We start from the raw sequence: 15,312 nt of genomic DNA on the forward strand, positions 1-15,312 counted from the left end.
TAACAAGGGTCATTGCAGAAGAAGAGGCAGGCCGAGTGTCAGAGCCAGAAGTGGTGGGTGACTAAGGGAACTCCTCCAGACACAGCAGAGTAGCTGCACACATGGACTCACAGCTGTGTGGCAGATGCACAGGGCTTGAACAAGCTGAAGCCAGACCAAATCCCAGCACGGAGACGGGAGTCGGCATGGAGTCCTGCCACCGCCGCCTGGGGAACTACTTGAAATTAATAGCTGCTGGGGGAAGGGTGCTTCTATCTGTAGATTTCATGGCAATTTTCTTAAGACTGAGGTTTTGGGATAGGGGCATTTCTGTTGAATGCTTTCTCTCAAATGTGAATGTATAGTATTACATAAAAGTCTCAGATTTGTCTCCATACTAAGCACTAACCAGCAAGCAGAACTCTCATTTTTAGGATACAATAGAAATGCTTTTGCTTTCTTTGACTGTGTTGCTGGGACTTGAAGCTAACCTTGTGCATGCTGGCAGACACTCTTAGCAGTTAGCTCTACCTCTCACCCTGCAACAGCTTGTTCTGTAGGTAACATAGCAAGAAGTTCTCAGAAAACAGAAGTCTCATTCTCAGAAACTTAACATTGCCAAGGTTGAACATGGTATTTATTAAACTGGAGAGTCCTGTATAGTCAGAAACAACCATTTGAATAATGGCATGAGGATCAGTGACACATGGTATTTCCTTTTTTTTTTTTTCAATACAATTCAGTTCTACATATCAGCCACAGATTCCCTTGTTCTCCCCCCTCCCGCCCCCCTCACCTTCCCCCCACCTCCTCCTGGGCAAAGCCTCCCCCGCGGACTGAGATCAGCCTGGTAGACTCAGTCCAGGCAGGTCCATTCCTTTTTTTTAAAGATTTTATTTATTTGTTATATACACAGTGTTCTGTGTGTATGCTTGAACACCAGAAGAGGGCACCAGATCTCATTACAGATGGTTATGATCCACTATGTGGTTGCTAGGAATTGAACTCAGGACCTCTGGAAGAGCAGCCGGTGCTCTTAACCTCTGAGGCATCTCTCCAGCCCTACACATGGTATCTTGGAGACTATAGCTGTTATTAGTTATTCAGTGAATCAGAAAGTCTTTAGGAAATATTTAGCATAGTAAAAATTAGAAATAGTTAAAAAAAGAGAGAGAGATAGATTTAGAGTTGCTGGTTCCATGTATTAATGTCCAGCCTTACATCAGTTTCCACTTGTGCAGGGCAGGAGGAGCTGGGTAGCTTTAACCAGTAGTTTTTTCCTCCAGGTCTCTGAAAATCAGTTACCTTTCAGACAAGGTGAGCCTTTAAACTAAATTTGATCGTATCATGGTTTTGCCTTATTTGACTTTACCTCCATACAGTATATGTAAAATCCTTATTGAGACATGAAAAATCTGTGCACTTTGTCCTAATTGACCCTTTGGCAGCCTTATCATTCATCAACTCTATTTCCTGTTGCATTCTTTCTTAAAAGGTGCCAAGAAGCCTGGAGTGGTGGTACACACCCTTAACTTCCATAACTCAGAGACTGAGGCAGGAGAGTTATAAATTCAAGGCTGTCCTGATAAGACTCTTGCTCAAACAGTAAAAAAAACAAAAAACAAAAAAACTTAGCAGAGTGTTTCAGTCCAATTTTCCTAGTAACCCTCATCAGAGGTGTGCCACAGAGGCTGATCTTAGTCCTTTTACATTTCATTCCGAAATCTCTTAACACAACTTTCATGTGTCAGGGATGAACATAACACTTGTCACCTGAGTTTTCAGTAAACTAGCTTTAAGTGTATACTCTTTTTGTTTTTGTTTTTGGTCTACAGAGCAAGATCCAGGACAGGCACCAAAACTCACAGAAAAACCCTGTCTCGAAAAACCAAAACCAAACCAAAACAAAACTAAATGAAATGAAAAATATACTGCTCGAAATATGTGAAGCATTTTACTTAAATAGCAAAATTTCTGCAATAAAAACATGTAATGAAATACAAAAACTTAATTTTTATTTATAGACAATTGTGAATTTTTTTATATTTTTGCAGAAGCAAGTACTACGTATATTTAGTTATTTTTATTTTGATTCAGCTTCTATGATATTCATGTTATTCACGTGCATGTCTTACAGATAATTGTATGTTGGTACATTGATATATATCTATTTAAATTTGATTAAAAGTGATTAAAGTAAATAACAAGGTCACTGATCGTACCAGAAGTGATTTTTCCCATAGCTGGTTAATCATGGCAGTTTATAGAAACTTGAGGCTCCTTATGAAAGTCTGTATGACACTAGATGAGTTTGTGCCGTGTGGTGCCATTGTCAATTAGGGCTTTTTATTATCTTTATAAAGATGAGTACCAATGATTTGAAAATATAGGAGACTTTGTCAATTTTTAATATTACTAGGGAAGCATTAACAGCAAGCCTGCGGGGCTAGCTGTGTGGTACTAATGAATAAGCTTGGTATGAGGAAAGTCTTTGAAAATACTGTTGTTTGGTAAGCATGGTGGTTCACACTTGGGACAGGAGAGTTGCTGTAAGTTTGAAGCCAGCCTTGGCTACAGAGGGAAATTCTGCTTTTTAAAAAAATCCAGCAACAAGATAGAGGAAAAGAGAGAGTACTGTCTGAGAATATGAAACGTAGGACACAGTTCTTGAGAAATGTGTTTGCACTTCTCTTTTCCAGAGTGTGACAGTGACGACAGCAGTGGTGTGAGAGGCACTCCCGTAGAGGAGCTCAGATCCACAGAGGGTAAGAGCTCGTCCCTGCCTCACGAGAGTGTGCGCTGTTGTAGTGGTCTGTGATTTCCTGTGCCTTCACTGTCTCCTTATTCCTCCTTGTAGACGATTTCCTCAGTACATAAGATGACTGAAAAGTAAACCTGTTTGTAGAAGACCGGAGCACGTGAACACACTGTGGCCATTTGGCCACATCCAGTCCAATGCCTCACTTGCAAATAAACTACTGAGAACTGTCTTAGTTGGGGTTTCGAATGCTGTGAAGAGACACCATGATAGTGGCAATTCTTATAAAGGAAAGCATTTAATTGGGGTTCGCTTACAGTGCAGAGGTTTAGTCCATTGTCATCATGGCAGGAAGCACGGTGGGACATAGGCAGACATGGTGCTGGAGACGTATCTGAAAGTTCTACATCCAGATTGGCAGGCACCAGGAAGAGAGTGAAAACACTGGGCCTGGCTTGCACATCTGAGGCCTCAGAGCCCACCCCCTAGTGACACACTTCTTCCAACAAGGCCACACCTCCTAATAATGGTACTCCTGTGAGCCTATGGGGGCCTTTTTTTTTTTTTTTTTTTTTTTGGTTTTTCGAGACAGGGTTTCTCTGTGTAGTTTTGCGCCTTTCCTGGAACTCACTTGGTAGTCCAGGCTGGCCTCGAACTCACAGAGGTCCACCTGGCTCTGCCTCCCGAGTGCTGGGATTAAAGGCGTGAGCCACCACCGCCCGGCTGGGGGCCATTTTTATTCAAACCACCGTAGAAGCACACTTTTCCTCCTTCAATGAAAAGCTCTTTCCTTCCATAGGCTAGGGAGCTGTTTGTGTGACTTGGCATTCTGCCATTCCTTGTCTAACCATTTTTTAAATTTATCCTTTCCATTATAAACTGAGTTTTTTAATAATCAGGGAAGAACAGTCAGTAGATCTTCGCAAATACTTGAGATTGCACTGATAATGTTGGAAGTGTAATAGTATCTGTTAATGAAAGGAGGATTCTTTTACACTGCATTGCAGTACTGTGGGCCCTGAGGCAGGAGTGGAGGCTGGGAAGTAGGAAAGGGAATGTGGCTGGACATGGAGAGGAAACGGCCCAGGTCATTTGTTTCCTACGCATTTAGTCAGTCTCTCAAGAGCAAACCAGAGCTGTATGCTGGAGGAGCTTTGGAATTTGAGTTTGGTGATGGAATTGATTCTTTTTTTTCTTTCTTTCTTTTTGTTTTTTATTTTAATAAACTCAAACTGTGGTCTTTTCCTCTTATAGCCAAGTCACAGGTTAACGAGGTTGGTAGAAAATCTACAACCTAATTAGAAGCAAGCGGCTTGCCCAACAAGTTTTCCCAACATGATCTTTAAGGTCTACGTCTGTGCTTAGCGTTCACGTAATGATGAGTTAGGCAGAGAAAGAGCCTTAGTTGAAACAGAAAGTACCATCACGTTGCTTGCCGAGACCACTGAAAGATAAACACCATTGAGCAGGAATTCAGATTTTTGCAACCTTTATTCAAAAACCTATGACTAATTCCAGGAAAATGACAGCCAAAAATCTAAATTTTAGCTACCCACATACTGGATTCTTCAGTTTTGTGGACTTCTGGCTAACCTGGTAAATCTGCATTGTGTACAACTGAGTATGTTTCAGAACCTACCCCATTTTGTTGTTTTTGCAATGTGTTTTATAGTTAGGAAATGGAATATTTTTTTTAGTTCTTAGTTTGGGGAAAGAATTACTGTTAAAAATTCCAAATAGCCGGGCGGTGGTGGCGCACGCCTTTAATCCCAGCACTCGGGAGGCAGAGCCAGGCGGATCTCTGTGAGTTCGAGGCCAGCCTGGACTACCAAGTGAGTCCCAGGAAAGGCGCAAAGCTACACAGAGAAACCCTGTCTCGAAAAACCAAAAAAAAAAAAAAAAAAAAAAATTCCAAATAACGGCCGGGCGGTGGTGGCGCACGCCTTTAATCCCAGCACTCGGGAGGCAGAGCCAGGCGGATCTCTGTGAGTTCGAGGCCAGCCTGGGCTACCAAGTGAGTTCCAGGAAAAGGCGCAAAGCTACACAGAGAAACCCTGTCTCGAAAAACAAAACAAAACAAAGTAAAAAATTCCAAATAACATGCTGGGGACATAAGTCATTTGGTAAACTGCTTGCCCACTGTGCCGCATAAGACCAGATCTGGTGGTATGTGCTTACAGTCGGTCGTTAGGTAAACAGACAGGAGAATCAGACATTTGAGAGCATCCTTGGCTATCTAGTGATTTGGAAGCTTGGATGGTTACATGAGACCCTCTCTCAAAAATCTAACAAATGAGAGGATCCAAAAGACGGTGCCTTCAACTATTCACTGGTTCATTTGAGGTGGCAACATGAAGTCCATTCCTAGAACATCCAAGGGCCGTGGAAGGTGGTTTGTTTGGTTCCTGATGATGCCTTCTGTGCTGACAGCATTCAGTCTGCAGAGTATCCCTGCAGAGGAAGGGATATGACATCCCTCCATTCTCTAGTCACTTTCCCCACCCCCTTTCCTCTACACAATAGATAGCTCAGATGTCAATTCTGTTAATTTTCTGGTTTTGTTTTGTTTTGCTGAGATGGGGTGTCCATACTGTTTAGGCAACCTTGAACTCATAATTCTCCTGCCTCAGCCTCCCTAGTAGCTGAGATTACAGGTTTACACTATGCACAGCTGAATTTCTTTGGTTTGGGACAAAGCTGTGGCTACAGCTACTGTCTGTAGAAAGCTGTGACTGTGCCATGCCAGGTGCCCTTGACATAGCTCTGTCTACATTCTTATCTCTGCTGAGCTCCCGAATGAGTTCATATCATGTTTATTTCCTTCCTTCATCAGAACCTAGCATGGTGTTGGGCATGAAATGATTGCTTGGAATAGACATTTAATTTCTTTGTTTATTTTGACGGAAGTGATTCAGCTATGTTCTTTCTCATACCATATGTAATTCTTGGTGTATATCTCTTCTTATTTCTGGGGATATATACCTAGGACAGGAATTGCTGAGATTGAACTTGACATATTACTAAAATGTTTTCCAATGTGGTTGTGTCACTTGTCACTAATTGTAATAAGACAACCTCACTATTGGTCAGGCAAGTGGCTTGGAATTTATTATGTAATCCAGACCAACTCTGAACCTATGGCAATCCTGCCTCAGTCTCTTGAGTGAGGAAACAGGTGTGAACCACCACACCTGGGTCATTCAGTCCTTTTAATCTTAGTAAAATAATTGTGTACTACTGTTTTTTTATTTTTTTGGTGAGGATTTTTTTCACCTTTGTAGGTTAATTTACTTTTTTGATCAGTAATAGCGTGTGTGGTTATTTTGTTGTTGTTTTGTAGTGTGTTTCAGTACTAGATATCAGACTCAGGGCTTCGTGCTTCATAGGCACACCACTGCTACCCCTCATGAGTAATGTTTGCTAACTAGATAAATATTACCTTTCCTGATTCCCTTTCAAATATCGTTTTCTATTGGATCAATTTGATATCTATGGGTTGAAGATCACTCTCCCCCCCCACTAGTTTTGTGTATGGCAGCTACTTTCTCCCACTCTGTGACATTGATTGGCCTTTTTCATCATTGAATGGTTCCATGTGGTCTATCTTGTTTTATTTGGTTTTTTATCTTTTTAAGATCTATTTTATTTTATGTATATATGTGTACTATGTACATATCTCATGCCCATGGAAATCAAAAGAAAGTGTCAGATCCCCTAGAACTGGAGTTGTGGGTGTTGTGGGCTATCACGTGGGTGCTGAGAACCAAGACCAGGGAGGTCCTCTGAGAGAGCAGCAAACTCTGCTAACCACCGACCATCTCTCCAGCCTGTTAGCTTGTCAGGACTGCACTGTACTGCTCAGGCTCCAGTCAACCTACTCTCTTATCTTTGGAGTGCTGTGGTGCCTTTGACTGATAGAAGGAGTTTGTTTTTGTTTGTTTTGTTTGAGACAGGGATTCTCTGTGTAGCCCTGGCTGTCCTGGAACTTGCTCTATAGACCAGGCTGGCCTGGAACTCAGAGATCTGCCTGCCTCTGCCTCCTGAATGTTGGAATTAAAGGAGTGCACCACCACCACCCAATGATAAAAGTAGTTTTAATTCAGTTCTATTATTGACGTTTTCCATGATCTTGTGAATTATACTTCTATCATTAATATACATATCCTTGCATTGTTTTTTTACTTTTACAATTGGCTATATCAGGAAATTACTTTTGTATATTCCTTAAAATAGGAGTAAATCTCTATTTTCCTACATGGCCTATTCGTTTTTTTTAACCTCCTTTTACTGAAAAGAGCATATTTTCCTAGGTTACCTTTGTTTTAATCATGGTTCTGTGTCTGGGACGGTTCTGCTGCTCTATATCAGTAATATTACATTCTTAATTACTGTAAGTTTATATAGAAGTCTTAACAGTCTGTGTTTTGCTAAGTGTCATAGCTTTTCTTTGTGTTTAATTGACTTCTTTGAATTCATCTTAGGGTATCTCACTATTCCTGAGTATAGCTGTAACTTAATGCACGGTGTAGACTAGCTTTTAATATTTTAAATTGCAGACAACATAACAAGCCAGAGCTCCCGCTCAGGAAAATGCAGCTCAGGAAACTTCTTAGAGGTGCCACTAGTGCCTGTCCATCACAGACCAGATGGGGAAAGATGTTGGTGAGAAGCTAGTACAAGCTGATGAGTTGACTCCTAATCCCACCCCCCTGGAGTTTAGCCTCACTCTCAGTGGGAACACAGAAAAAGACCTGTGAGCTAGTGATGCTTGTCCTGTTCACTGCTGTATTTATTTTCTGTGTGTACTGCATGTATGTGCACAGGTGTGTGTGCTCGTGTGCATGGATGGAAGCCAGAGGGTAACATTCCACTTCTTGTGTTGTTGTTGGGGTTGTGGTGGTGGTGGTGTTTGTTTGATTGATTGTTTTTTGAGACAGGGCATCTCACTGAGTCTGGACTGAGCTTGCCGTCTTGGCTGCACCGTCACTCTCTCTCTGCCTTCCCAGCACTGGGGCGACAGGCTCACACCACCATGCCTGAATCTTATATGTGTTATGGGTCCAAACTCATATCCTCATGCTTATGTGGCAGGAACATTATCCTCGGAATCATGTCCCTATCCCCAGTACTGTAGTCTTGGTATACGGTGTGCATTTCATAAACATTTGTGACAGGTGCACATGCATACCTGTGTTCTCTCTCTTTCTCTCCCTCCCTCTAGCCTTCCCTCTCTGTCTCTGTCTCTCTCTTTTCTTAGATGCCATGTAGCTGAGAGCTTCATTCTGCCTTAGAATTTTCTCTGAGCCATATTGAGGTATAGTTGACAAATAGTAAATTTAATAACCATTTCATAGTATTACCTTGCTGTTTCTATCCACCTCCCTCCTTCCCACTTGCCTTCTTTCACCTCCTCCTTTCTTTTCATTTGTTTTTTGGGATAAGATCTCACTGTAGCCTTGGCTAGCCAGGGACTTGCTCTGTAGACCAGGCTGGCCCTAAACTGAGAGATCTGCCTATTTTTACCAGCTTTCTTCCCCTGCCCCACCCCCCCAACCCACACAGGTGAGTGGTGTCTCACTGTGTAGCCCTTGTTGCTGGTCTCGCAGAGCTCCCCTGCCTTTGCCTCTCACATGTTGGTGTTAAAGGCCTGTGCTGTCACATTTGGATTCCGTTTCTTTAAAGTTGCATCAGGCTTGGTGACAAGTGCCCCCTAAGCCATCCCAGCCAACCTACTGTTTGCATTTCTTATATGTATCATCCTGAGTCTTTCAGGAAGTAAATGATATTGTTCAGTGTTGAAGTAGGTAAATGTCAATGCTACTAGAGTCTGCTGAGTTTCTACATCTCTGAATAGAAATAACTTACGTGTCCCTTGGCACACTAAGTGCATGTGTAAAGTTGACTGGGGGTCATATCCAGATTCTCATATTTCAAAATACTCAGATTTTATTGTAAGTTCATTGATTCTGACTTTGCCTTTGGAAAGAAGTGTGTTAATAAAACTCATAAACAGACATCATTGGTTGTCTATCCTGTTTTAAAATTCTATTTTTTAATGCAGATGTGGAATTAGAAGAAGCTATTAGAAGAAGTCTTGAGGAAATGTAATTAAAGTTATTACCACACAACATCAAGTGGCCTTGAAGAGACTCAGGAAAATGAATTCTTGACTTTGTATTCTAAAGGAGACCAGAAATCTACTTGGATAAATGTTTCTAAAAACAAGTTTTATTCGTTCCTCTGTTCAGAATCTTGGATTTGCTTTGTATTTTGTGCTGTTGTATAAAAGTGGATGAAAGGAACAGAAAGCATACCAATGCAAACGTAAATCATATTCTAGAAATGGGTGTCACGTTTTTCCAGCTAACTTAGAATCCATGCATTTAGGTTAAAATCATCTTTTAGAAGGAAAAACGTGTGTGAAGCTCTTGACTGTTGTATGTTTCCCTGTAGCATTGTGTCTTTAGTTTATTTGTACTGTATAAATGGCTCTAGTTTATTTTTTTAGGAATGAAAATGAATATAAATAAAAGGTGCCATAACTCAGTTTTTTCCAGAAATTCTGTGTGTTATGTGACCCTAATGTATGCTATACCTTTGAGATCATTGTTTATGATTATTAGAAGAGGGTATTGGAAGTTGATTATAGAAACATATTAAAGCCAGCAAGGTTCTATGTGCTATCATGCAGCTGTATGCGTGCTCTAAGTAGAGCTGCACATTGCTACAATAAAATCATCTTTGAAACTTTCCCCATCCCTTTCAGCCTTTTGTATGACTTGAAATATCAAGGTATATACATAGAATTAAACTTATTTTTTTAAAGATTTATTTATTCATTATGCATACAGTGATCTGCCTGCATGTATGTCTGCAGGCCAGAAGAACGCATCAGATCTCATTACAGATGGTTGTGAGCCACCATGTGGGTGCTGGGAATTGAGCTCAGGACCTCTGGAAGAACAGCCAGTGCTCTTAACCTCTGAGCCAGCTCTCCAGCCCTGAATTAAACTCATTTTAATTTTAGTTCTTTTATATATTCATTCAAACCTATTTTTAAAAGTTTTCTGATTTTTAAAAAAATCTATATGCTTTTCAAGAAACAATGTTGAAGGTCTAGTCTACTCAGGAATAATCCTTAACTCTTAAAAAATTCAGTTTCACTGGGCAGCGGTGTTGCATGCCTTTAATCCCAGCACTTGGGAGGCAGAGGCAGGTAGATCTCTATGAGTTTGAGGCCAGCCTGGTCTACAAAGTGAGTTCCAGGACAGCTAGGGCTATTAAACATAGAAATTCTGTCTAAAAAAAAAAAAAAAAAAATCAGTTTCATGTTGTGTAACATGAATTATACCAGATATAAGTTGAATGTTAAAAGGTCTTTTAATAAAAAACCCGGAGCCAGATATTGGGGTAAATGCTGAATGACCAGAGAGACAAAGGAACAAGCCACTGCCATGTCTTACCTCTAAGACTCCTCCTCACATATACCTTTCTCCGCCCTGCCATCACTTTCTGGGATTAAAGGCGTGTGTGCTTCCCAGTACTGGAATTAAAGGTGTGTGCCACCACTGCAGGGCTCTATTTCTCTCCTAGACTGAGTCAATCTCATGTAGTCGAGGGTGGCTTTGAAATCCCAGAGATCCAGACAGATCTCTGCCTCCCAAGTGCTAAGAGAAAAGGTGTGTGCCACTACTGCCTGGCATCTATGTTTAATCTAGTGGCTTGTTCTGTTCTCTGATCTTTAGGCAAATTTTATTAGGGTATACAACATATCACTACATTTCCCCCTTTTTGTCTAAAATAATAGAAGAAAGTTATAACTAATATAAGAAAAACTATGTACAATAAGTACAATAACCATATATAATATATACACTCAAGAATTACATTAACAATGTCCAGACCATAAACATTTGACACATTTAGAGAAAATACTTTTCTATCCTATTTTGGTGAGTCCAAAATCACTTTCTATCCTAACTTGTATTACCAACCCAAAACTATCTTTACATGTCTTTCAAACTTATACACTTTACACCTCTTTAGTGAGTTTCTGAATTTCTTAGCAAGGAAAACTATAACTATAATTATCTAATCTTCAACTCCCTCAGAGACCTGAGAAAGAAATAATACTAACTTGAATAAGCAGGAAGTGCAAACAAGCGACTTCCAAAAACTGTGAGTTGTGACAGAAACAGCTGGCTGCCTGGACAGTCACCCAAGGTTCCTCTGCAACATTGGGGCATCCATCTTCGGCCTACAGGCTTAGCATATCTGACAGACTTACCTGTGAAGCAGGATTTTCTGAAAGGCCTTTCTACCTTGTCTTGTCAAGGTTCGGCAGTCCTTTCTTTCTGTGTCCTGCTTGTCCATTTGGACAGCATACTGTCAGCAGTTGAGGCAAGGACATTTTCCTGCCCAGTGGCTAACTTGCCACAAAGAAAGTAAACTCCATAAGGAGTTTCTTCGATGCCCATCATCTTCTCAGAAGTAGATTGCTACTGCCAGGAGCAAACATGTCTCATTGTCATTAAAAAAAAAAAAAAAAGACTGTTATTAAAACATCTTAAATGCCATATTCTGTAGATCTCTGAAGTGTTTGAAGATGACCTGTCTATCTAAAGTATATTTGTTTGACCTTGAAAACATACCTAGTGTGACTACAAGTTCGATTGTAATAACTACTACCTTTTATTTCTTTGTATCCTAATTGGTAATAATAACTTTCAAAGACTGTTAAATGAACTGTATAGGTACAATCCCTTAAACAAGATTAGAAATGTATGTACAGAATGTTCTAACAAAATAAATCTCAAATTTGTATCAATATACAAAATTTGTATACAATTACAAAAATCCAATCCAATGTAAAATATTTAAAACTAGTAGTTGCTTTTTAAAAGTAGATTCAATAATCTACCTTTTTACCTTATCATAGATAGCTATATCCTCCCTTTTTTCTTTTCAGAGAAAATTAATAATCTACTTTTTATCTTGTATCTATATGCTTTTTTTCAGAGTAGATTCCATAATCTATCTTTTGTCACATCTATCTCTTTTTTCTTTCAGAGTAGATTCGATAATCTACCCTTTTATCCTGTCATTTCTATATAATACATTTCTATATCATGTTGACTCTTCAGTTTAGTTATTCATTGGGTTACATCTGGTATGACATATTTAGTTCTTAAGTGTGGAAGCTCCATTGTGAATAAAAACCTGTATCAGTGGAAGAATAAGAATCTCCTATTATCTTGATATTTGGACAGAAATGTCATATAAAATTTTTGAGTCATAATTTGTCAATATTAAAAATATTTCTCTTGCTGGGCATAGTGGCACATGCTTTTATCCCAGCACTTTCAAGGCCAACCTGGTCTACACAGTGAGTTCCTGGACCACATAGTGAGACCCTGTCTTGAAAAAACAAATTTCTGTAGCTGGCCATGCCTGTGATTCCAGCACTCAGAAGTCTAAGGCAGAAGGACCACCCTATAGTGAGACCCTCCCTCAAAAGACTAAACACAAATTTCTAAATATTTTTTTTTTGTTGTTTTTTGATTCAGACAGAAAGATGTGCCTTGAATTCTGTCCTTTCTCTGCGATACTGGATCGTTTAGTATGAAATAGAGTGAGTCTCTAGTATTTTCAATGCATACTAGAAATCATTTTTTTTTTAATGTCACTTTTTGAGCTGAGTATCTTTCTTGGTCCTTGGGTACATGAGGGCAGAGCTTCAATTCCAGGGACTGCTTTAAAAGCAATGCTTCTCTCTGCCTACAGTCTTCTGGTTTTTTCAGAATGTCTTACCATGTTCCTCAAAGCTATCCTGGAGGAGCTAGTAAGCACCTAGAAAGGCCTCTAGCTATCACTCTTCTGCTTTGTGAGTGGCGGGCTTCAGGGGTTTGCCACCATGCCTAGCCCTACTTAGATTTTTTTAAGTAGCTATTATAGCTTGAGAATTTGTCGTTTATATTGCAAAAATCAACCGGACTGTGCTTTATTTTTCTTCTGTTTTTAAGATGATGTCACTCTGCAGCCTAGGCTGCTTTTTTTTATGTTAAACTTTTTATGTTACAAGTGTTAAGCAAGGCTACAAAAGGCAGGCCTCATGGTTGACCTTCAACACATTTGCAGGAATTTGCTAAACAGTAAGAAGTGTGACCTTAAAAGTAGCTAAGCAGATGTAGAGCAAGAAGAAACTTTCAGAAAGTCCACGGCCAAGCATTGTGTGTCCTGATAGTCTATTAGGGAGCTTTTGTGTTGAGTGTGTGGTTCAGTGTTTGTCCAGGCTGCCTAAGGCTCCCACAGCATGCACAGCAGTCATGGGCTGTAATAGACAGCCGCTGTACCTTTTGGTTTGACAAGAAAGGGCATTTCATTGAGGCTCTTATGAAGAGGTAACAGTGTTCTTTAATGTGTCGACATCATCGCTCACCAAATGATTTTAAAACATTATAAAATAGCTTCATGATTTGAATTTAAACAAGAGTCATTAATAATAAAGTTATAGGTTATCCCAAGTATATTTCTAATATAACAGTTTTTTCGTTTCATCATTAATTCATTTGTTCACAAACTACTGTGTATCTACCAAGTGACAGCAACTACTTGAAGTACGTGAGATGTGACAGTGATCCTGAGAGCTTCTGTCCCTCTGCTGCTCAGACATGGAGAGAGGGCTGTATGGATAGTATTGGATAACAAATACGCAGACAGATAAAACCGTATCTCTAAGGGATGATGTGGTAAATAGAGAAGGGAGAAGCATAATGGTGCAGGATTCAAACTGGGTTGCAGTACTGGGGATCATCAAACCTGGGGCAGCACACATGGTAGGCAAACACTCCACCACTCGGCTCTCTCTAGCCGTAGAATTACACCTGCTGTGTAGCCTGGGTTACCCTCCAATGCCAGGTCCTACTGCCTCTGCCTTCTGCTTGCTGGGATTACAGATGAGCACCCATTGTGCTCAGCTCAGTCTTGATTTTTTCTTTCTTTCTTTTTCTTTTTTCTCTTCTCTTCCCTTCCCCCTTCCCCTTCCTTTCTCTTCTCTCTTCTCTCTTCTCCTCTCCTCTCCTCTCCCCTCCCCTCCCCTCCCTTCCTCTTCCTCCCCTCCCCTCCCCTCCCCTCCCCTCCCCTCCCCTCTTCTCTTTTGTTTTTGTCCTGGAACTCACTCTGTAGTCCAGGCAGGCCTCGAACTCACAGAGATCTGCCTGCCTCTGCCTCCTGGGTGCTGGCATTTAAAGGCGTGCACCACCACCACTGCCCGGCCAGGCTTGATATTTTCAACAATGTTCAGGAAAAATTGCACTGGTGAGTGAAGTTAAGCAAAGACTCAAAGAAGGCGAAGGAATGAGCCATGCAAAAAAACGTACAAGGTGGCCCCTGACTTGTGGTGTGATGTAGGAGCTTGCAAAAATTACACAGACTTGAGAGAAATGGTGCTTTTCTTGTTTACTCTGTGGTGAGCCCCTGGAGGTTTCTGAGAGCGTGTTTCAGGAGAGGCAGGATAGATGCTGGGGGGACAGATGGGATTCCGCAGTCACCCAGGGAAGACTGGCCAGGTGATGGTGGGATTGGAGGAATCAAGATATATTCTGAAGGTAGAATTGAGACTTACTAGTGGGTTCAGTCTAGGATATGAGAGTGAAAGTCCAGGGTGATTCTAGTCTGGGAACTTGAAAATTACCAGACCCGTGACAAAATGCCCTGCTAGTTGTGAAACCAAAATAAGCAAGCCAGGATGTAAAGTACAAAGATTTGCAACCTGTACCCAGCAGGAAGAGCATGGGAACACTACTAGAGCAAAGCTCTTCACAAATTCAGGAAGCACAGAGGATTTTATTCAGGGAGCCTATGCATATTCATATGGGAGCCTGCCCATTCGGAAGCATGCTCAGTTTAAGGTCATAAGTCACAAGAGAGTAGACATCTTTAGACAGGAGCATGCACATAGATTATAGTCTGAAAAAGCCTCTGTGCACGCTCAACTTGTGACAAAAATAGAATGCTTTGAAGATGTCTGCTATATCCCTTAGTTCCTTTTGCTGTGATAAAACACCACGACTAAGGCAGTTGATAAAAGAAATCATTGAATTGGGCACAGTTACAGAGGGTCAGAGTCTATGAGGGCTGCAAAGACAGATTCTGAAACACTCATCTCAAACCCAAGCAGGAAGCAGAGAGACACTGGGTGGGCATAGGTAGTCTTTTGCAACCTGTCCACAGTGACATACTTCCTCCAGCAAGGCTACACATTATCCTCCCCAAACAGCCACCGACGACTGAGAATCAAGTGTTCAAATGCCAGACAGCGTGAGAGACCTTGCATTCAAACCATTACCTCTCTGCCTTACTTAGATGCTAACCTCGACAGAGGCAGATGCTGTATCACTGGGCCATGTCTGCGACCCCTTTTATTTCTTGAGACTTTGGGCTCTTGCCAAAGCTACCCAGCTTAGCCTTGAACTCGCTCTGGCCCAAGAGACGCTGCTTTGTCAGCGTCCAGAGGAGCTGGCATTATACCTGAGACCTGCGCAAGCATAGATTTTCAAGACATTCACAAAACGTTC

General features: G+C 41.0%; 1 protein-coding gene across 1 annotated transcript in view; it reads left to right on the forward strand.

Annotated features, from left to right (window-relative positions):
* Positions 1–9,283, forward strand: part of Znf451 (zinc finger protein 451) — a 60,173-nt gene extending 50,890 nt beyond the window's left edge. Inside the window, exons 14-15 of the mRNA XM_059281690.1 lie at positions 2,679–2,744; positions 8,799–9,283. Of these exons, the coding sequence (XP_059137673.1) occupies positions 2,679–2,744; positions 8,799–8,845 (113 nt within the window). The 3' untranslated portion in view covers positions 8,846–9,283. The remainder of the gene's footprint in view (positions 1–2,678; positions 2,745–8,798) is intronic.
* Positions 9,284–15,312: the final 6,029 nt, after the last annotated feature.

This window comes from Peromyscus eremicus, chromosome 16_21 (genome assembly GCF_949786415.1).
Source record: "Peromyscus eremicus chromosome 16_21, PerEre_H2_v1, whole genome shotgun sequence".
Classification (NCBI taxonomy): domain Eukaryota; kingdom Metazoa; phylum Chordata; class Mammalia; order Rodentia; family Cricetidae; genus Peromyscus; species Peromyscus eremicus.